The sequence below is a fragment of the Macaca thibetana genome, chromosome 8 (genome assembly GCF_024542745.1).
Source record: "Macaca thibetana thibetana isolate TM-01 chromosome 8, ASM2454274v1, whole genome shotgun sequence".
Lineage (NCBI taxonomy): Eukaryota > Metazoa > Chordata > Mammalia > Primates > Cercopithecidae > Macaca > Macaca thibetana.
In genome coordinates, this window is record NC_065585.1 from 14,925,624 (window position 1) to 14,949,826 (window position 24,203).

Consider the following 24,203-nt stretch of genomic DNA (forward strand, 5'->3'; position numbering starts at 1 on the left):
CTGCTGATCTGAGGTGTAAGAGTTTCATCCTGAAACCAACTCCCCCACCCCCTACCATCTGTAGAAAAACTGTCTTCCACGAAACCAGTCTCTGGTGCCAAAAAGGTTGGGGACTGCTAATATAAAGGATTCCTGAAAGAACTATAAAAATGAAAACACAGGAAATTTATAGAATCCCATGACTGCAAAGTCATATACTCCATCTCTGTGGCACAATAATCACCTAAAATAACTGAGAAATAGGTTTTCCCTTTTTTGAGATCTCCAAGAAAGGATTTTTTTTTTTTTTTTTGCTCCCTCCAATGAATATTTCCTAAAATTTCCTCCTCTTGAGATTGGTTTGCTTTCTCTTAAACTTTTCTTTGTGTCTTTATAATGACACAGGTAATTACTATTCACTTGTCACTTAAACTTTTCAGTGTTAGTTTTTTTTTTAATTAACCTACCTTTTCCTGGGAAGTAAGTTGGAAAGACTAAATTTTAATTTTTTTTTTGTAGCCTTTTCATTGACTAGTCACTGGAAACATTCTGAATTCATAATACATGTTTTGCGTTCGTGATTTCTTATCAGCCCTCAAGAATGTGTGTAGATAACCACGGAGAAATTCTTAATTCTTGGGGTTTTCTATCTTCCCCTCATGCCTAACCACAATGATGGCATTAAAAAGTTACTATGTGTGGCGGAGCATGGTTGCTTATGCCTGTAATCCCAGCACTCTGGGAGGCAGAGGCGGGCAGATCACATGAGGCCAGGAGTTGGAAACCAGCCTTACCAATAAGAGAAGACCCCCCCCCCATATCTACTTTTTGAAAAAAAGAAGTTACTGTGTGTGTTTAGTGTGTGGTCAGTACATGGTTTGAGGCACTTTTTATTTGGAACAACTCTCACATTCAGTACTAACCACAGAGTTTCATAATTCTTTAATTGTTATTTTATAATACAGCCTTCAGATCAAAGTACTAATAACATTAATGTATTTTTTTTTAATTTTCTGCTTCATTTCACAAAGGATTTGAGGCATTGATGCAAACCATAATTTAGAACAAAGAGTTGAAAAGGGGTTATTTATAATCACTGTCTTTTCATATTTTGTTTTAAATTTTTGAGTTTTTACATAAACAATATGTTACATATTATAATTTTTTTTTAAATGCAAAAATCTCCTCTCCCACTTTATTTCTTTGCCCAGCTTCTAACCCTGGAGAAAATTGGTATCAACAGATTTCTGCGTATTATTTCAGAAATAATTAAAGCATAGACTTCCCCCCCTTTTTTTTTTGAGATGGCATCTTGCTCTGTCGCCCAGGCTGGAGTGCAGTGGCGCAATCTCGGCTCACTGTAACCTCCACCTCCCAGGTTCAGGCAATTCTCCTGTCTCAGCCTCCCGAGTAGCTGAGATTATAGATGTGTGCCACCATGACTGGCTAATTTTTGTGTTTTTAGTAGAGACAGGGTTTCACCATGTTGGCCAGGCTGGTCAAACTCCTGACCTCAAGTGATTCGCCTGCCTTGGCCTCTCAAAGTGCTGGGATTAGAGGCGTGAGCCACCGTGCCTGGCCTTCTTTCCTCCTTGTTATGCAAATTATTGCATACCGTAAGTAATGTTTTATACCTTGCTTTTATCACATAAATATTTATCTTGGAGGTATTTTCAAAGTGAAGCATAAAGAACTTTCTCATTTTTTTTGGCTGTTGTTTAGAAGCTCTGTAATTTATTTGGCCAGTGCCCTGTTGATAGGCACGTAACTTTCCATCAGTATAGATAGCCCTGTAAAGAGGAACCTTGTACACAAATGATTCTGTATTTCATTTCTTCTGCAAGTATTTTTTGAGCACCCGCTCTGTGCTAGGCAGTGTTCTAATTTCTGGGAATATAGCAGTGAGCATATAGACCCCTCTCTCAAGCTGGCAACCAAACTGGGGAGACAGCAACAAATAGGGAAACAACCATATATACAAATAGGTAGGGATGGTAAGTGCTTTGAAGAAAAATAAGGTAAGGATCTCCGTGAACAGAGGAAAGGTAGGCAATAGCTTGACTAGTGAAGGGCGGGTCAGGCCCCCCAACCTTACTTACCTGCCATCCATCCAAACTTCTAAGGCCCATAGGATAGGGGGATGCTAGGGAATTGTACTCCAAGAATGAAATTGAGGGACTCAGAGCACATTATTTCAGCTATCAATATAAAACAGAGGGTGAGTCCTATTAATCTTCATTTTTTCAGTCTCAGACCCAGTTAGTGTTGCTCAACCTTTTTTTTCCCTCATTATGATCCAAAGCCTTCCTCCTTTTCCCAAGAGCCTTTTTAGACGTGGTCCCCCATCGTTCCCCCCATGAAATTTTAATACAGGTAATAGACATAGTTTATATCAGTTATATACTGTGGCCATTTGGAGGGCCACAGACAGTTATAACAGCTAAGATTTTTTATTTTTTGCCCCACTCCCCAAGAACCAGTGTCTTAGAGTCTCACAGAATGTAGACTCTCAGACTATAGCTCTCTGGCTTGCCAGCCAGGCTGTTGCTGTATGATTGTTGGCAAAATCACAGACAGAATTGTCTTGGTAGAAATCCCTTTGTCTTTGAAATAAGAAAGAAGTGATTGTTTCTTAGATGTGTGTCACCAGAGAAGCCCTCTGGGGACACACATTGGGAAACCTTCTGGTTTGTAAAATTAGTTGGTGCTCAGGGAGAGTAAAGAGGTAGAATGAGTGAGAATTTTAGGAAGCCTAAGATGAAAACAGGAGGAAAGGGTTAGGGAGAAGTTCAGCGCAAAAGGGGAAAGCCTTCCTGTTCCCCGCCCCTCTCTGCTCCCTCATTTTCTTATTTGTATTTTAGCATCCCATAGCATTTAAAAAATAAACATGTATTCAACACTTCTAGGTATCAGGGAGTAAGCTTGCACACATGTTAACTCATTCCATCCTCACATATTAACTAATTCCATCCTCACAACAGCTGCTTGCAATAGGTTATAATATTCTGCTTTACAGATGTGGTTAAGAGAGTCATGCACAAAGCCCTTCCAAGTCAGCGTTGGTCCTTCTCACACCACTCTGTCCCTCTGCCACTAACACATAATAGCATAATGTAGTAGAGTTGGCTGTGTAGTGACTGCCTCTGTTCCTAGAATATGAACTCTCTACAGGTAGGAACAGTGTTTATTCATCTTTGTCTATCAAGCTTTTAGTGTAGTATGTGGCACAGAGTAGGTATCTTATTAATGATGGATGGATGGATGGACAGACTGACAATTGAATACACTTATGTGTGAGTAAAATTATTTCTTGAGTGAGGGGACCCACAAACCTTTCCATCTATAATCTGGTCCTGCAGGTCTCTGCAGTCTTGGGTTCCACGCTACTAAAACTTGATTTTATCAAGATTACTTGGGGTCTCCTTGAAGACAAGTAGTTAAAAACTCTTCTCAGTCCTTGTTTTGGTTACTCCTTTCACACCTGACTCTGCCTCCCTTGGTTCCCCCCTGCCATTCTTCTTTGCAGCTGGGTAGCATCTCCATCTCCATCTCCTTCTCCTTTGTAGATTCCTCTTTGTAGCATCTTAAAATCAAGGAGACTCAGGCCACTGCCGCAGAGCAGTGAAACAAACAAACAACAACAACAACAAAATATATACACATATATATATATATATATATTTATTTATTTCCCGGCTATAGATTGCACTTCCTAAATATCTTATCTTTTTAATGGAATCTAGGCATTAAGGATATAGCTGTGAACAGAAAGGTCAAGGTCCCTGTCCTCATCGAGGTTATGTACTAGTGAGGGAGACAGAATACACAAGCTGGAGGCATCTCGTTGCCTAACCTCAAATTATACTTCTAAGCTATAATAATCAAACCAGCATGATGCTGGCATAAAAACAGATGCATAGGCCAGGCACGGTGGCTCACGCCTGTAATCCCAGCACTTGGGAGGCCGAGGCAGGTGGATCACAAGGTCAGGAGTTTGAGACCAGCATGACCAATATGGTGAAACCCCGTCTCTACTAAAAATACAAAAATTGTCCAGATGTAGTGGTGCATGCCTGTGATCCCAGCTACTCAGGAGACTGAGGCAGGAGAATCGCTTGAACCTAAGAGGCGGAGATTGCAGTGAGCAGAGATCATGCCACTGCACTCCAGCCTGGGCGGCAGAGTGATACTCTGTCTCAAAAACTAAAACTAAAAATAAATGCATAAATCAGTGGAACCAAATAGAGATAAATTCACATACTTACAGTCATCTTATTTTTGACAAAGGCACCAAGAACATACATTGGGGAAAGAATATCCTCTTCAATAAATGGTGCTGGGAAAATTGGATATCCATATGTAGAAGAATAAAACTAGACCCTGTCACTGTATAGAAAAATCAAATCCAAATGGATTAAAGACTTAAATCTAAGACCTGAAACTGTGAACCTACCAGAAGAAAACTTTGGGGGAAACTCTCCAGCACATTGCTCTCAGCAAAGATGTCTTGAGAAAGACCTCAAAAGCACAGACAACCAAAGTAAAAATGAGCAAACACAAATGGGATCATATGAAGTTAAAAAGCTTCTGCACCACAAAGGAAACAATCAACCAAGTAAAGAGACAACCCACAGAATAGGAGAAAATATTTGCAAATTACCCATCTGACAAGGGATTAATAGCCAGAATATATAACGATCTCAACTCATAGGAAAAAAATCCAGTTTTAAAATGGTCAAAAGATCTGAAAAGATGTTTCTCAAAAGAAGACCTACAAATGGCCCAAAGGTTTATTAAAAAATGCTCTGCATCACTAATCATCAGAGGAATGCGAGTCAAAACTTCAGTAAAATATCATCTCATGCCAGTTAAAATAGTTTTTATAAAAAGAACAGTAATGGATGCTAGCAAGGATGCGGAGAAAGGGGAACCCTCATATGCTGTTGGTGGTAATGTAAATTAGTACAACCACTATGGAAAATGGTATAGAGTCTCCTCAGAAAACTAAAAAGAGAACTACCATAAGATCCAGGAATCCCACTGCTGGGTATATACCCAAAAGAAAAGAAATCACTGTATCAACAAGGTAACTCGTACTCCCATGTTCATCAGAGCACCATTCACAGTAGCCAAGATGCAGAATCAACCTAAGTGTCCACCAACAGTTGAGTAGATAAAGAAAATACAGTATATACACACAATGGAATATTCAGCCATAAAAAAAAAAAGAACAAAATCATGCCACTTGCCACAAAATGGATCCAACATTATGTTAGGTGAAATAAGCCAAGTACAGAAAGACAATTATTGCATGTTCTGTCTCATGTGGGAGCTAAAAAAGAAAATTGATCTCACAGAGATAGAGAATAGAATGATGGTTGCCAGAGGCTGGGAAGGATAGTAGGGTGGAAGGAATAAAGACGGATTGGTTATTAGGTACAAAACTACAGTTAGATAGAAGTAACACAATCTAGTGTTAGGTAGCACAGCAGCGTGACTGTAGTTAATGATTTTTATTATATATTTCAAAATAACTAGAGTGGAATTGAAATGTTCTAGCACAAAGAAATGATCAGTGCTTGAGGTGATGGAAACCCCGATTACCCTGATTCGATCATTATACATTGTACCCTTGTATCAAATTTCTCATGTACTTCGTAAATACAACTATTATATATCCATAAAAACTAAAAATTAAAAGATAAGTCTGAGCAAAAAAACCCCAAACACAGCAATTTCAGATAATGATACATGGTATAAAAAAAGGTGAAAAGGAAATGGAAAAAGCCCCTCCTTACTCTGACAGAAGCAGTTGAAGAAAATTCACCGTAAGAGCTACAATTTTGGCAGAGGTGTTACTGGAAGTGCTACAGTGATTTGAGGAATTATTTGTACACATATACGTGTACTGTAACATAGTGTTTAAGCAAGCTCTGGAGCTACACCGCCTAAATTCCTTTTTTTTTTTTTTTTTTTTTTTTTTGAGACAGTCTGTCTCACTCAGGCTGGAATGCAGTGGCGTGATCTCGGTTCACTGCAACCTCCGCCTCCCAAGTTTAAATGATTCTCGTGCCTCAGCCTCCCAAGTAGCTGGAACTACAGTTGCACACCACCACACCTGGCTAATTTTCATGTTTTTAGCAGAGACGGTGTCTCCCCATGTTGGCCAGGCTGATCTTGAACTTCTTACCTCGAGTGATCCGCCTGCCTCAGCTTCCCAAAGTGCTGGGGTTACAGGCATGAGCCACCATGCCCAGCCTACACTGCCTAAATTCAAATCTTAGCCCCTCACTCACATGCTTTATTGTTCTGCACAAATGACTCCATCTCTGTTCCTTCACCTGCCAAGTGGTGATAATTACGTCACCTAACCTACAGAGGTGTCATGCAGGTTCAATGAAATAATGCATGGAAAGCCCTTCAACAGAGACTGGTGTGTGGAAAATGCTCAGTCAATAGTAGCTGGTTTTATTGTTCATGTGGACTTTATTTTTTAACCATCTCCCATCTTCCCTTTGCTTTTTCAGCTCCAGGGGCTGAGCCACAATGTGATCTTCACCTTGGATTCCTTGTTAAAAGGAGACCTAAAGGGAGTCAAAGGAGTAAGTGTTCAGAAATTTGATTTTCACTTTAACTTAAAAGGATTGATTTTTTTTTTCCTCTTTTAAGATCATAGTAGTACTTGTATTTGAAAGAGTCTTTGAACATTTTCAGCATTAAAAATGCTCTTGGAAAATGATCATTGGAAAAAATGTGCCACTTCACATAATGGTATTGACAGAGGAATGAGATTAGGCACTTTCAAGAAGATTGGGAAGGTTCTCCATGGGTGGGAGAGAGAAGTTAAGCCCGAGTCTTGGTTCCCACAGTGTGACCACTGGGGACCCAGCCTCTCTGAACCTCAGGCTCCTGCTTCATCAGCATGACCAGGGCGCTCACCCTTCTTTCCTCTCTCATGCTTCCTGTGTATATAATACATGGTGTGATGTTGGCCAGGCACAGTGGTCATGCCTATAATCCAAGCACTTTGGGAGACCATGGCGGGCAGATCGCTTGAGCCCAGGAGTTCAAGACCAGCCTGGGCAACATAATGAAACCCCCATCTCTACAAAAAAAAAGTACAGAAATTAGCCAGGGATGGTATTGAGTGCCTGTAGTTCTAGCTACTCAGGAAGCTGAGGTGGGAAGATCGATTGAGCCTGGGAGTTCAAGGCTGCATTGAGCTGTGATTGTGCCACTGCACTCCATTCTAGGCAACAGAGTGAGACCCTGTCAAAAAAAAAAAATAGTGTAATGTGCATGAAAGTGAAGCTCCCAGTGTCCTATAAAGGAAGCAATTCTTGCTAAGATGTTATTTCAAAACTATTTATTCATTTTCAGTCAAAGTCGATGCAATTTTAATTTCATTTTCTCTTTTCTAAGGATCTCAAGAAGCCATTTGACAAAGCCTGGAAAGATTATGAGACAAAGTTGTAAGTGGTTTTTTGTTTAGTTTTTGTTTTTTAATATTGTTGTGAATTTTGAACAAAAAAAAAAAAACTGGAGAAAGGACAGACCTCTTAACTAATAACTTCTCAACAAAACTTGTTTAGTATATCCTCTAGTATATCCTTATTAGGGCTAAGAGGTTGGGTACACTGACCTAAAGTGGTTGCATCTCCTGTGCTATTTGTCTGAAGGGAGAGGTACTTTTACTATCAGTTGTTTTGGCATTTACGGCTGCTGATACTATCAAGTTATAGGCCTGTGGCTCTCATTATAGATAGCATGTAATTATGGACCATTTATGTTTCTGTATAGTATAACAGTTGGGAAATAATAAAAGTAACAGCTAATACTGTGACATCTTGGTGCCTGCCAGGACCTGCACTAAGTGTTTTTTGCATGTATGACCTCTTCACAGGAAACTATCTGTACAACTTTACTCTCTGTTTATATACATCAGGGAAACTGAAGCCTAAAGAGGCTAAGGGGCTCGTGAAAGGCTAGAAAGCTAGTTACGTGTCCATCTGGCATTCACTCCAGGTCTGTCTGACCACAGAGCCTAGCATAGCATGGGCACTGAGGTCAGACCACCAACCTCGTGGAGTTCTTGTTAGGGATTAGGGCACTAAGCACTTTGCAAGGTGCTCGGACCATCTTAATACTGTGTGTAATTGTACCACGTTCCTTTATTATTATTACTATTATTACTCTGAGACATTTGTAACACCAAGCAGGAGGGTGGGGTGGGAGGAGATATGTATTTTTAAAGCTTTTAGTAAAAATCTTGGACAACTATAAACATAAGAGAATAAAACATTTCTGTAGGCAGCAATAGCAACAGGATAAAAACAAGCAAAAGAAAAGCAAATTCAGGATTAAATATGTTTTTCCCAAACTACTTTTGTAATTATGTAAAAAATGCATTGTTAGGGACTTGCTGTTTTAGGAATATATCCGTACATTGACAGTTCTAAATGCAGCAGAGAACAAAAAGGTTATTAAAATGGTCAACTGATAAATGAATGCTGTGGGCTATGAATCTTTCTGTATGAAAAGTGGGTCATGAGTACTCAAATTGTAAGCTAAATACTGCCCCTGCCCAGAGGCAGTGGTGCTTAAACTTGGAATCGAATAGAATTAAGTACTTAGAAAGTAGGAGGACAAAGAGGGAAGAAAAAACCTTGTGCTTTACTTGTAGAATATGTCTTCTTTGTAGGACATAGGAACAACAAAACATGATGTAATATGTGCTTTGTCAACTAAAGTACTACCAATATTAGGTAGTACAACTGTATTTCTATTGTTTAAAATCTCTGTTGGCTAAAGACCTACAAGTATCTGGTGCTTAGTATTATAAATGACTTAAAATATGAAGCATTCTGAGATGGTACAGGTGCTCTTCCTTGTACCGCTCACTCAACGTATGAACTTGTCTGGCTTTTCTTTTTTTTTTAATTTTTCTTTTTCTTTTTTTTTTTTTTGAGGCGGAGTTTCACTTTTGTTGCCCAGGGTGGAGTTCAGTGGCGTGATCTCAGCTCACTGCAGCCTCTGCCTCCTGGGTTCAAACGATTCTCCTGCCTCAGCCTCCCAAGTAAGTGGGATTACAGGCACCCGCCATCAACACTCAGCTAATTTTTTGTATTTTTAGTAGAGACAGGGTTTCACCATGTTGGCCAGGCTGGTCTTGAACTCCTGGCCTCAGGTGATCCACCCACCTCGGCCAGCGTGCTGAGATTACAGACGTGAGCCACTGTGCCCGGCCTGGCTGTTCATTTTTCTGTATTGTCCTCTACAATCTAAATTTGGTGAAGACCACGACCACTTTATTCTTATATATGGTGTTAATCTACCAGTGCCTAATGACTCATAGTATATGTACTATTTCATTGAAGAAATAAAAGAATTATTCAGACCTGGAAATGTGTAACAGGAATAGCAAGTTGAGTGGGTCCCAAATTTAAGACCTTATGAAGGCAGGTTTTATTTGTTTGCTCAGTAAATCCCTGTCAACAATTTTCCTAAGATAGACTTCTTTGTCACTGAAGTATAGTATAGTGGTGCAGGAAAGAAAGAAAACAAGCATTTGTCTCTTTGATGTACTGGGACTCATGCGGTTATAAGTTACAGAAAACAAAATGACTCCACACAAAAAAGTTCATTTATTAGTTTTGGTAATGGAGAAGGCTGGACGTTTTCTGTGGTCTTCCATTTAGAACTCTGGACGCAGTGAAGTTTGCAATGATTTAGATCACAGACTGAGAAATCATTATCAGTTTTGTGACCTTGAGCCAAAATACTTAATTTTGATGATCCTTACTTGTAAAATAATATAAAAAATTACCTACTTCTCAGGGTTGTTGTGAGGACAAGATAAGGTAGTGTGTTGAAACAGTTGTCACAGTATTTAGCATAGGGAAGTCACACAATAAATAGTTTCTACTGAGTTTTGTAAGAATCAAATTTCATTTGATCAAAATGATAAATGTACATAAACTAAAACATCAGATAGTGCTTTTACTAGTTAAGACTTACTCTGACAGCATGTAATGGAAACCCCAAATAACAGTGGCTTCAACATTGTTAAAGTTTATCATAGAACAGAGCGTTCTAGGATGGACCAGGTACCCTGTGTAGCAAATTCTCACTTACCTGTATTGTCCTCCACAATCTAAGCTCAGTGATTTTATGTCATACCTAATGGTACAGGGTTCTTTACAAATCATGACAGGGAAAATATTAAATAGGCAACAAATGTGCTTCTAATGGAAACACAGAGGCCCTCTGCCTGCCCCTCTTGATCCTGTTAGTCCCTTCCCTTTTTCCAACTCTTTTACCTGCTTCCTGACTTTCTACACCTTCCTCAGTATTCTTTTGCTCTTTCTAGCTTTAGCTGTGATGTATTGTTCTGGTAGACGAGGATTACATTCCCTTGCACAGACACCCCATCACTTTTGCACTCTGTTCATCCATTAGGGTTAATAGAACAATTTTTTATTAAACTAGTTTCAGTGTTTACATTTTTATAGGTATTATAAGCGTTCATTGCTAATCCGAATGTTAGAATAGGATTACATTTCTGTTCTTAGAGTACAGTTGTTTGCGTTTTGTTAATGACATAATTGCCTTCTTTCTTCATTTGCTTAGTTCTATGTGAATTTTCTGTGAATTTTTTATCTGTTCCAGCAGATGTCAGACACCTGTCAATATTTGTTTATAAAGTACATTACTTATTTTATTATAATGATTATATATCTATTAGTATTAAATTGTGTCCATTTCTTTTTTTCTTTCCTGGACACATCCCTTTCCAGAGCTCTTTAGATAAGCTGTTACAGCTGCCATCCTGGGATCGCGTTTGACTCTTCAGTTTTAAATCTACTTCCTCTTGACTAGTATAGTTCCATATTTTGGTGGCCCATTACCTCCAGTAGTTTTCAGAGAACAGCTGTCAAGGAGGCAAAGATTTGAGGTTTTGTATTTCCAAAATTATTTTCATTCTGCCACCGCAAAAAGTGAGAGTTTGGCCAAATATATAACACTGATTTTATAATAATTTTCAGGCACAGTGGCTCACGCCTGTGGTCCCAGCACTTTGGGAAACCAAGGTGGGCAAATCGCTTGAGGTCGAAAGTTTGAGACTAGCCTGGCCAATGTGGCAAAACCTTGTCTCTACTAAAAAATACAAAAATTAGCTGGGCGTGGTGGCGGGTGCCTGTAGTCCCAGCTACTCAGGAGACTGAGGCAGGAGAATCGTTGAACCAGGAGGTGGAGGTTGTAGTGAGCAGAGATCGGACCACTGCACTCCAGCCTGGGCAACAGAGTGAGACTTTGTCTCAAAAATAATAATAATAATTTTATATCAAAATGTTGAAGGCATTTTTCCATTGTTCTCTATTTTCCAGTGTTGCTAAAAAAAAAAAAATCTGATGTCTTTCTGATTCCTGTTTATTTGTATGTGATACGTGGTTGTTGTTTGTTTCATTTATTTTCGGTTAGAGAATATAAGGTCTTGTCTCTATAAAAGGTTTTGTGAAGAGTCTTCAAGTGCCATGGTATGTGCATTGTTTGCAATTTTTGTTTACAAGTTTTAGTTCATCACTCCTGGAAACTTCTTGTAATTCCTCCTGTTTTTTCTTTTTTTTCTCTTTCTGGAATTTTCATTATATAATATTTGACTTCCTAGACCGTTCTTACAATTTTCCTCTCTTTTCTGTTCTATTTGTAGTATATTTTAGGTTATTTTTTCAGTGTTTTTTCCCCACTGTTTCTGTTAGCTTTTTTATTTTGGCTGTCATTTTAAATTTCTAACAGCTCTTTTGCTCAATTGGGTTTTTGTTTTTTTTTTTTCTTTTGCCTTTTTGTAGTTTCTGTTTCTTGTTTCGTAGATGCAATATTTTAGCTGAAGATTTAATGACATTTTTCTTTTATCTGCTCCCTTATTGCCTCTGTTTCCTTCCCAACCCTCCCCCTTTTGTTATTAATACTTTGCTCACCCTCACTTTCATTTTGGGGACTTACAATCTTTGGGTGCATTCATATTTCAGAGCAAGGTACCCAAAGACTAAAAGCTCATATGCATCATTAGAGATCTGCTTTCTGCAAGAAAGCAGAAAGCCTTCTTTTTAGGTTTCGAGTTGTAGGATGTGAAGGCAGCTCTTTTATAGGGGTTTTCCAGATGTCAGTGTCTGAGGTTTGTCTCAGAGCCTTTCAGTTCTTTCAGACTCCTGTTAGTAATCACATATGGTGGCATTTTGGAAGCTATGTAAGTGAGGGAGACAGAGAACCCTATAGTTTGAGGTGCTCTCCTTCTCTCTTCAGCCTTGCTCTTCCAAATATTTATTGAATTCTGTCATCCTTTTTTGTCTTCAATTCTCTTGTCTTTGGGAGATTATCTGTTCTTATGCCTTTACTCTCATTTTAGTGGCATCACTGGAGGAAGAAGAAATAAAAGACATGTATGTTTAAGTCACCATGGTAAATTGAAAGGCTTATTATTAAATTATGCCTGTCCCTCCATATTTCTTCTCTTCCTACCCACATCAGTGGAGAAAGAGCTGAGATTTATTCTCTTTCTGTTAAAATCCTTGTTATTCCTCTTTGACTGCCACAGTGGCATGATTAAAGAGTTTCTTAAATATAATAGCATTAGGGTATTAGAGTCAATCCCAATTGGGTTTATAAGTAGATTTTCCATTGGGTAGATTGGTGGATTTTCCACTGTGTCTGTGTATAGGTAAGGATGTTGACTTTCTTCAGGGTTGGTTTCCCCTACCACCACAACTTAAGAGTTGAAGGTCAAATCAGTTAGTCTTTGCATTCACAACTAGAAATTACTGGTTGTTTCTGAAATTAGAAGTCCATTTTCAGGTTAATGGATTTTTGGAAAGCAGGCTATAATCATTGGTATTATTACCAGATTATCATCTATCAGAGCAGAGCACTAGCATCAGCTACTATAGGTTTAATGTGGGCCTTTCTTCTTTATCACCTGGTTGCCCCTGGCCACCTCCCCACGCACAGAAGAACATTTTCATAGGATTCCAAATTATATATTGGGATTTCTTCTGAATTTTGTACAGCCCAGTGACAAGTGGTTGACTGATTAAAATGTGTTCTTGGAATATGGAAATAGCTCAAGTTTAGAGGAATATTGGAAATTACCTTTGACTAAATTTTGTACATACCCACAAAGACCCATTATATACTTTAATTATTTGAAATAATTGAAGTCTTGCAAGCTATCGATATTCAAGGAAAGCCTCATGCCTCCAACTTTCTGATTCTTTTTTATTATAAAGTGCTTTACCCAATAGTAGGCAGACTATCAACATTTCTTTGTGCCTACCAAAATGTAAGAGAATGTATATGAATCTGTCATGTGTAAGATCAAAGGAAAAATGTAAGGGGTTTCCCATGTGAAAATCCATACAGTGTGTGTTTTCTCTTTGAATGTAGGCTTTTACTTCTGATTGATTCTACCAACTTAAGAATTCTTGCCTCTTAACTTTGGAAATTAATAATCAGTGGCTTTTGTTAACAGAAAGACATGAGGATGGTTTGTTTTTAGTAGACTTCCTTCTTGAGCAGAAGATACAGAGAGTTCCCATATGCACCCTCCCCCGACACATGCACAGCCTCCCCCATTATCACTGACCCCCACCAGAGTGGTACAGTTGATACAGCTGATGAACCTACATAGACACATCGTCATCCCAAATCCATAGTTTGTATTAGGGTCTGCTGTTGGTGTTGTACATGAGTGTTTTGTTTTGTTTTTAATAATGACATTGGCTTTAATTACAGTACAAAAATTGAGAAAGAGAAAAGAGAACACGCAAAACAACATGGGATGATCCGCACAGAGATAACAGGAGCCGAGATTGCGGAAGAAATGGAGAAGGAAAGGCGCCTCTTTCAGCTTCAAATGTGTGAAGTAAGAATGGACTTTTCCATCATTTGCCTAGAATTATAACAACTGTAATCTTTTCCTGCTAGTCAGCAGTCTTTATGCTTAAAGGCAGACTGTATTTGATTACTAGAGAGGAAACTGTTTCTTAAGGATTCTAATCTCCATTTTTCTCCAAGCGTTTTGGGAACCTGCCATTGCACTGTTGTCTCATATTTTGAGCCTTGGCCCTATGGGGCTGTTTTAAGCCAAAACAGGATTCTTTGGTGAGAACCTTAATGTTGCTTGTGAGTGGTTGTGGGAGGAAAACATTGGTGAGAGGTAACACTGGTGAATATTTTTATTGGTATATGTTTAGAGCATGTTTTTTTAACCATATGTCCAGTTTGAATGAAAACTCAAATGAAGTTGCCGTTAAGAAAGTTGATTTCACGAAAAAATGCAACAGAAAGCATGCTGCCTTAAACTTAGAGCATTGGTTCTCAAACTGAATTCCAATTGAACATGAACACTTCTTGACCTAAACCAACCTTTTCTGACACTGCTGTTGAGCAAGAGTTTCTTCTGCAGTTTTTAGAATATATTAAAGTGGAAAATTGTCTCAAATTTTTTTCTTCCCCTAGATGTTTTTCTCCTTTCCTTTTCCTTCCTTCCTCTTTCTTCCCTCCTTCTCTTTCCCCTTCCCCTTTTCCCTTCCTTCCTTCCTTCCTTCCTTCCTTCCTTCCTTCCTTCCTTCCTTCCTTCCTTCCTTCTCTTTCTCTCTCTCTCTGTCTTTCTCACCTCTCTCTGTCTCTTTCTCTCTCTCTCTTTTTTCTATTTCATAACCCATTGGCTCCTTGAGTTTGTGTGCTCATGAACCTTTTCACACAATAAAACAAGTAAGCAAGCAGCAAACAGTGTCAATAGAAAATCTTGACCAGTACACAGTACAAGTACGCTACTGTGTTTAGTTACCTGAATAAATTAGTGGGTTATTCTTATTTTTATTCTTTCATTTTTGAGTAGTAAAAATTCTTTCCGATTCACCTCTTTTTCCTAAAATTTCAATATCCTATGGTATATTCTTTGATGAGAATGCTATTCTACTTACTTTCTGCAAAAAACAATCTTTCAGGTTTTTAACCACATAAACTGTACGTTTGAGATCCACTGCACCAAGGGGAAATAACAGTTCTAGAATGTTTTGCTGTGTTTTATTCCTGCTTGTTGAATAAACTAATCATAAAATAATTTATAAAATGCTAACACTCTAGTCAGTTTGTTTTGTACACTTTGTGACTGTGCGAAATCAGCATTCTCTAAACTGTCTAAAGGACACCAAGCTTGGTAACTTGTGCAGATTCAGGGGTGATGTTCAGCCACCTGAACCCATGGCTGAAGTAATCAACATAAAATCCTGTTTTATTTTCACAGTATCTCATTAAAGTTAATGAAATCAAGACCAAAAAAGGTGTGGATCTGCTGCAGAATCTTATAAAGTATTACCATGCACAGTGCAAGTGAGTAGAATATTGCAAGCCCCCTGTACTTCATTATTTATCCTAATCCTTTTCATATCTTTTCTTCATCTCATGAGTAAATAAAGTGATATAATGACCTTTTTCAGCTAAATGGATAAGAAATAGTGTCTTCCATCTTCAGTGTTTTATACAAATCAGCAGCTCAAATTAGGGCTTAAAAATGCTGTCTTCCTTAGAAGAAGACAAATACTTACAAATACTTCTTCCTATATTTGATCACCTGTGGAGCTCTTATTACAGATGCATGATCCTCTGCCACTAAAGAGTCATTTCTGATGACCCCCTTCCCTGACTCTCTTACTTAGCATTTTGCCTTTTTTTTTTTTTTTTTTTTTTTTTCCTTTGAGACGGAGTCTCACTCTTTGTTGCCAGGCTGGAGTGCAGTGGTGCAGTCTCGGCTCACTGTTATCTCTGCCTCCCGAATTCAAGCAATTCTTCTGCCTCAGCCTCCCCAGTAGCTAGGATGACAGGTGCATGCCACCACACCTAGCTAATTTTTCTTGTGTGTTGTTAGTAAAGATGGAGTCTCACCATGTTGGCCAGAATGGCCTTGATCTCCTGACCTCGTGATCCGCCCACTTTGGCCTATTATTGCACCATTTGCACCATGTATTTCCACCTGGAGTCTTCGGTTTTGTTTTGTTTCATCTAAATTAAATGAATTTAAATAGTTTGGGCATTAAGAATACTTTGCATTTATACATAGATTCCTATATAATTGGTGTTATATTTTGAAAGATACCCGTTGTTCTACACTGGCACCATTTTTGTTTGCCTATATTGCAGGGCTATCTTTTTATTACGTTTGTGATTCTGTGGTGCCACGTTTGCTTGTTTACTTATTGGGTTAACTTTCATGGGTTTTCTGGTAGAGTCTGTGTGTGAAAATGTGCCGGTTACACCCACAGACTCTACCAGAAAAGTAAAGTCTGTATTCGTTGATGAAAGTTATACAGAAAATAATGCAAGGACCTTCCAGAAGTGGAATGGACAGCTCCCATAAGCATAATAATGTAAAGGTCATTTGGACTAGATAAAATACTCTCAAAAAAGTTAAATTCTTAATTTCCTTTGATCTTTCTTAGTCTTTTCAATAGTTATATTTAGAGAGATATCTGTATTCTAAAACATTTAAGGAGGTCAGCATTAATATTATGGCAAAAGCACAAAGCTTGGATTAGACAAATTGGATGAGTCCACATTTTGGCTCTGCAGCTAGGTAACTGCATTCTTAATCAGGTACTTCACTAAACCTCAGTATACTCACTTGTCAAGTTGGGTTACGGTTCTGTAGCAACCACCTTAGGGTTTTCATAAGGCTATAAAAAGTAAAAAAGAGAATGTATATGGAGTGCTTAGCCCAGTGCCTGCAGCCTTGTATGTACTGACAGCTGTGATGATTCTAAGTGGCATTTAAAATTATTTATTTATATATTTTATTGTCTAGGATATTTCTCTTGAGGAAAACCTTTTTGATGATCAAATTGTTGTTTACATAAATTTGATAACTTTTTTTTCAAAGTACATTCTACCTTACATAAATGTCTTTCAAAAATAAAAATAATATATTGAAGTAGAAACAGTTTTCACCTTCTTAAGATTAAGTTTGTTTACTGAAGACCTGGAATAACTAACTTACTTTTGGCTTTGTAGTGTGGTTGGGCAGTTACGAAATTTTGGCCTGTGTTGTAATGGTCCCTGATTTTAGTATTGGGTGGAATTTTTTATCTTTCATCATATTTAGTTTTCCTGGAAACGTTTAATTCCTTTGAAAGTTTTAAAGAAATAAGTGAATCTCTCAGTCTCCTGAATTCTGCAATACTTTGGCAGCAAAACTGATTTCACCTGACTTTAGATATCTATTTTCACGTTAAATTCTCTAAGTTTATAAAGAAGAGTTTGGCCTACACAAACAAGAGTTTTTCAAAATAGAAGATGCTTTGTAAAGTATACATCTATTAGTCTTCACTAGTAATGGTGATTCTAACTTGTATAGCTATTGCGTCCCCGCTTTATTCTCTTATTCTTTGCTTTTTCCCTTTCCACAAATAGTTATTAGTCTTTTGCCAAAGTTCAGGTACTGTGCCCAGTTCTGGGATAGAGATAAAGCAAGGCTTTTTCCCTCAGGAGTTAATTATCCAGGTGTAGGAAGTAAGTCGGATCCATTATTAATCATCATGGGGCTGGACAGTGACAGGTACCATGGGGCATCAAGAGGAAGAGAGGTGTGGTGGCTGGGTGTGGTGGCTCACACCTGTAATCCCAACACTTTGGGAGGCTGAGGCAGGTGGATTATTAGATTACAGGAGTTCGACACCAGCCTGACCAACATGGCAAAACCCTGTTTCTACTAAAAGTACAAAATTAGCCAGGTGTGGTTGTGCATGCCTATAATCCCAGCTACTTGGGAGGCTGAGGCAGGAAAATCGCTTGAATCCAGGAGGTGGAGATTGCAGTGAGCCGAGATTGCGCCATTGCACTCCAGCCTGGGCAACAAGAGCAAAACTGCGTCTCAAAATTAAAGAAAAAACAGAAGAGAGACACCTGACCAGGAGGACTGAGGAGAAGGTACTAGCACCTTGAAGGAAGTGGTGGGACTTGTCATTGAACTTGGAGGACAGCTAGGATTTTGTTACCAGATTGCAATCTGGTAGAAGAATGTCCCCTAGGTCAGAGAGAGATCATCAGAAGAAAACCCTACACAGTAAAAACCTTGTAGGGAGAGAGATGTTCTAAGACATCAGGTAGTAGAACCATGTTTTAAGGTGATTCAACTAAAAGTTACTCCATGGTTGGAACCCAAGAACTCTTATCACAGCAAGAAGCCAGAGTAGTTTCCTTTATTCTTTTCTACTTCAGTCAGTTCCTCAAAACTCTTAATAGGTATATTGTGTGGACCTGTTAAGCATTCTCTACTTAGGTGTTTTTTTGTTTTGTTTTGTTTTGTTTTGAAGATTTATTCTTCTCCATACTTACTTCAGTTCCCAAAGTGATTTTCAGTACAAAGTCAGCTGGTACTCAACAGTGAATTTGCCCAGGTAATAATAGTCACGACACTTCAGTGTGGATGAAGCTACAAAAATGGAGAAGTAAATAAAAGGAGCAGAAAAGAAGGGCTTTTAACTGTTTCCAACCCATTTCAGCTCACTTACACTAATTACTGCTCAATTTCAGATGTGAACATTGTCGGTAACATGCTGCTTTCCAAACAAACATATCCTCCAATTCACCTGCTCCTTTTACCTCTTCACAAGTGTCATTATGACCTGCAGAGTTAACAGCATTTATAAACATTGCTTTATTATCTGTCATTTTACAGGTAATAAGAATAACAGCTAACATTTACCGAGAGCTTATTTTCTAGGACAAATTATATAGGCCCTGCCTCTAAGTTCTTTACATGTGTTTTCTCATTTAATATATCCAACCCTCAAGAAATTGTAGCTCAGAAAGGATCAGTATATTGCTAAAAGTCACGTTAATTCATTTAATAAATGCTTAGTAAAGGTGTCAAAGGAGACAAAGTAAGCACAGGAAACCAAAGAAAAATATAAATTGGACTTTAAAATTAAAAACTTGTTTGTGGAAGTATATTATCAAGAAAGTAAAAGACAACCCACAGAATAGGATAAAGTATTTACAGAACATTTTTCTGATAAGAGTCTGATATCCAGAATATGTAAAGAACTCAACAATAGTCCAGGTGTGCTGGCTCACACCTATAATCCTAGCACTTTAGGAGGCCAAGGCAGGAGGATCACTTGAGCCCAGGAGTTCAAGACCAGCCTGGGCAACACAGGGAGACCCTGTCTACAAAAATAAATAAAAAATAACCCAGGTATGGTAGCACACGCCTATATTCCCAGCTACTTGGGAAGCCAAGCTGGGAGGATCGCTTGCGCCCAGGAGATCAAGGCTACAGTGAGCCATAATGACACCAGTGCACTCCAGCCTAGGCGACAAAACAAGACTCTGTATATTAAAAAAAGTATACACACACACACACACACACACTCACAAATGGCCAGAAAAACACGTGAAAAGGTGCTCAACATCATTAGTCAACGATAATTACAAATCAAAACCTCAATGAAATAGCACTTCACACCCACTGGGATTGTTGTAATTAAAACAAAAATCTTGGTGCGGATGTGGGAAGATTGCAACCTATGCATTGCCAATAGGAATGTAAATGGTGAACTTCTTTGGAAAACAGTTTCGGAATTTCTCAGAAAGTTGAACATAGAGTTATTTAAATAAAAATGTATACATGAATATTTATAAGAACATTATTTACAATAGACAAAACACGGAAACACCCAAATAGCCATCAGCTGATAAAAGGTTAAACAAAATGTTGTATATCAAAATGGAACATTGTTCAGCCACAATGCTGAATGTGAATGAAGTATTGATACATGTTACATATGGGTGAACATTTAAAACATTAATGCTAAGTGAAAGAAGCCAGACACAAAAGATGGCATATGTTCACTAACCCAGCAGCTCTCTAAACCCCTTCGTTTAGAGGATTTTATAGAGGTTTTATTACATAGGCATGATGATTAAATCATTGACTGTTGGTTGGCCCAATCTCCAGCACCTCTGCCCTCCCCAGAGGTGGGAGGAGGGGTGGGGGCCGAAAGTTCTGAAGCTAGTTGCATGGTTGATTCTGTAATGAGACTAAAAAGATATTCCATGAATTGTGTATTATAGTGAGGTGACTGGTACAGAGTAAATACTCAGTTACATGTTAGCTGCCAGTACTGTTACTGTTGTTTATTTTCGAAGATCTTGTTATGTTACGGTAATTTGTAGAGAAAGTGGCTAAGAGATAAATGAGACATCCTTGAGGTAATTTTCCCTTCTCTTTGAAAGATTTATGTGTTAAGTGTAGTGATAGGTAATCAGAACTCACACATGTGCTTCACTTCCCAGCTAACAACACTTTTATCTGTAGTAGCTCATCTGATGCTTCTTGAAACTAGAAAATGTCCACTTTGAAGATGAGCATGCTGTTATTCAGACAGGGTGAATAACTGCCCAGGGTTACCATGTGTAGATAGTAAAGTTTAGAGCCAAAATATAAAATATGATACGGTTTTGACTCCTACGCTTTTTTTTTTTTTTTTTTTTTTTTTGGAGACAGAAGTCTTGCCACTCTGCCACCCAGGTGGCAGTACAGTGGCACTATCGCTGCTCACTGCAACCTCCGCCTCCTGGGTTCAAGCAGTCCTCCTGCCTCAGCCTCCCAAGTAACTAGGACTACAGGTGCACGCAGCCACTCAAGCTAATTTTTTATTTTTTTATTATTTTTTTAGTAGAGACAGAGTTTTACCATGTTGCCCAGGCTGGTCTCGAACTCCTGAGCTCAGGCAGTCTGCCCACTTCCACCTCCCAAAGTGTTAGGATTACAGGCGTGAGCCACCACCCCTGGCCCTTTTTTTTTTTTTTTTTTTTTTCTTTTTGAGTCAGAGTTTCACTCTGTCACCCAGGCTGGAGTGCAGTGGTACAATCATAGCTCACTGCAGCCTCAACCTCCTGGGTTCAAGTGATCCACCCACCTCAGTCTCCCAAGTAGCTGGGACTACTGGCATGTACCACCACGCCCAGCTAATTTTTGTATTTTTTGTAGAGACAGGGCTTCACCATGTTGCCCAGGCTGGTCTCAAACTCCTGGGCTCAAGCAATCCTGCCTCAGCCTCCCAAAGTGCTGGTATTACAGGCATGAACCACGTGTGCAGTAGCCCTTGCATGTCCACTGAACTAGGACCAGCTAAAACAGAAGAGAAAAAGGAGGAACAAAGAAGCCACTGCCCTCTGTGAAATGTTTTGGCAGGTCGTGGTGGCTCTCTGTCTACCCTGTCCACAGCTGGAACTATGACCCTCAAGGAGAAGAGAATGAAGCTCAGAGGGACAGTGCAGATGACAGCAGGTCACCCTTTGCTTCTTATGGTGTCACTAACACATTGCTAATGACTGCCATGGTTATTTTATTCTTCTCCTACAACTCGTCCTCCTTTCCTGCTCCTATTTCTTACCAAAACTAGAACTTGGCCCTCCCTAAAATGACTTTCTGCAAGGGGCTCGACTCCGAATTGTTCATCCCAGACAAAATGTAGATTCTTTAATTTTGTTTTACCTGAGTAATACATGATATCCTTAAGAAAAAAATTAGAAACTGAAGTTAAGGAAGAATTTTTAAAATCCTGTGATCTCCTCACTTAGATGATTGCTAGATTCACGTATCTGGTTTGTTTTGTTTATAAAAATGGGATTATGCTACAGATTAAAGCAATTATTACATTGATTTTTCTTTGTCTCTGGGTATGTAACAGTCTGAATAATTGAAGCAGAAGGAAAGTAAATTTGTTTGGAGTCTTCAGCCTTGTAGTTGGCAGGAATTTTCATTTTTATCAATGCCATTTCAAACTAAAACAGTTCCATCTTTCTCCCTAAAATTTATAATGAGTTCTTCAGTATTTACTTTGTGCTGTTCAAATATTTGCTTATTCTTTATCAAGAGTGGTGTTGTCCAGTAGAACTTTCTGCTATGGTGGGAATGTTCATATTCTTTACCATCTATATGGTACCCATTGGCCACACGTGGCTACTGAGCGCTTGAAATATGGCTTGTGAGACCTCAGGAACAGAATTTTTCATTTCATTTTTAATAACCATATGAGACTAGTGGCTACCATATTGGGAAACATAGATCTAGAGCATTCTCATTGAAACTCACTTTAAAAAAAAAATTGGGACGAGGTTTAATTAGTGTTCTCTTATTTTAAAAAAAAATGTTTGTTTCAATAGTTTCTGGAGTACAGGAGGCTTTTGGTTACATGGTTAAGTTCTTTAGTGGTGATTTCTGGGATCTTGGTGTACCTGTCACCCAAGCGAAACTCACATTTTTTTAAGCATAATGATTAAATTCCCTTTATGTTGAAAGTGAAAATGAAATACCTTTTCAAAAATATCTACAAAGAATCTGTATCCCTCTGCAAAGGAAACAGTTCCTTATATGATAAAGTTATGCAGCTCCAGGGAAGAGAATGATTTCCTGAACACATGCTAACTGCTCCACCCTTTGCTGGGTGGTTTCACATGTCCTATCTGTATTATTTGCCCATTTACACATGAGCAAACTGAGGCCAAGAGAAGTTAAATGACTTACCAGAACACAGATTCTTGGTCATAATCATCTGACCCCAAAGCCATTGCTTTTTCTGTTGTAAAGAAGTCCTGACAACATCCATCTTAAATTTAAGTGCTCTACCTTCAGAACTGTTCTCCAGAAATTACTTAAGCGCAGTATCAGAGACTGAAACTTGCTATGATTAACTTTGTACCCATACTTTTAACTCGTGGGCATATATCCCTTCCTTGATGTAGAAGATGCTGGTTACAGGTTAACACTTATGGATGGCCTGGCCTGCTCTGTGCAGAACATTGCTAACCTCTCTAGGTCTGGCACTTAGGCCTGGGCACACGTGCTCAGCAAAGCCACTGCTTTGACTATCAGGTCTAGAGAATACTGCTTATGGGGTAGCAGCCGAGATGAGCCTTGATAAAAGAGAATTTAGCAGGCAGGTTGATACGGTTTGAATCCATGTCCCCATCCAGATCTCACCTTGAATTGTAATCTCCGTAATCCCCACATGTCAAGGGCGGGACCAGGTGGAGTTAATTGAGTCATGGGGTCAGTTTCCCCATGCTGTTCTCTTGATAATGAGTGAGTCTCACAGGATCTGATGGCTTTTTAAGTGTCTGGCATTTCTCCTGCTGGCATTATTCTCTCTCCTGCCGCCCTGTGAAGAGGTGCCTTCTGCCATGGTTGTAAGTTTCCTGAGGCCTCCCTAGCCATGTGGAACTGTGAGTCAATTAAGCCTCTTTTCTTTATAAATTACCCAGTCTTGGGTATTTCTTCATAGCAACATGAGAATGTACTACTACACAGGTATAGAGGGGAAGGGCATTCCAGGCAGAGGGAATAGCGTATGCAAAGGCTGAAGTGGGGAAGGATGGATTGAAAAAGAACAAGCAACTAGAAATAATGTAGCATGGCTAGACCTTGGAGTTTTTAAGGGAAAATGGTAGGAAATAAAACTGAGAAGTATTCAAGGGTCAGAACATAAACTTAAAATTCTATACTGAGAAGTTTAACTTACATCGCTATAGGCAGAACCGAAAACCCAAATGCTAGAAAGTAAGGGTTTAGGCCAGATTTTAAAGGTGGCTCACACCTTTAATCTCCGCACTCCGGGAGACCAAGGAGGGCAGATTACTTGAGTCCAGGAGTTCGAGACCAGCCCAAGCAATGTGGCAAAACCTCATCTTTACAAAAATAATAATTAGCCAGGCATGGTGGGGTGCACCTATAGTCCCAACTACTCATGAGGCTGAGATGGGAGGATCACTTGAGCCCAGGAAGTCGAGGCTTCAGTGAACCGCTGCACTCCAGTGTGGGTGACAGAGTGAGACCCTGCCGAGAGAGAGAAAGAGAGAGAGAGAGATGAGGCTTTATATGTGTTCATGTGTTTTTCAGTTAAATGGTTAACCAAAAGGCCCTTTTTTCCTCTCATCACTGTTGCTGAAAAACTTTCTAAAGGTAGTATTTTCCTCCTTATTTCAATAAGGTTTTTGTGCCAAAGATGTCAGCCTTAAAAAATGTTGGAACTTGTAGAATTTCGGTAATCACTCTACAGGCCACTTCTAATAGTCTCTATTATTGCCACTGAATATACATATTAAGCTTGAAATACGGCTTTTAAGATATGCCTCAAGCTGGGCGCAGTGACTCACACCTGTAATCC

At 38.9% G+C, this 24,203-nt stretch overlaps 1 protein-coding gene across 5 annotated transcripts in view; it reads left to right on the forward strand.

The window, feature by feature from the left end:
* Positions 1-24,203, forward strand: part of ASAP1 (ArfGAP with SH3 domain, ankyrin repeat and PH domain 1) — a 395,931-nt gene that overhangs the window by 244,709 nt on the left and 127,019 nt on the right. For all 5 annotated transcript variants that reach the window (XM_050801573.1, XM_050801576.1, XM_050801575.1 and 2 more), the window contains 4 exons: positions 6,507-6,581; positions 7,402-7,451; positions 13,768-13,897; positions 15,284-15,369. In XM_050801573.1, the coding sequence (XP_050657530.1) occupies positions 6,507-6,581; positions 7,402-7,451; positions 13,768-13,897; positions 15,284-15,369 (341 nt within the window). The remainder of the gene's footprint in view (positions 1-6,506; positions 6,582-7,401; positions 7,452-13,767; positions 13,898-15,283; positions 15,370-24,203) is intronic.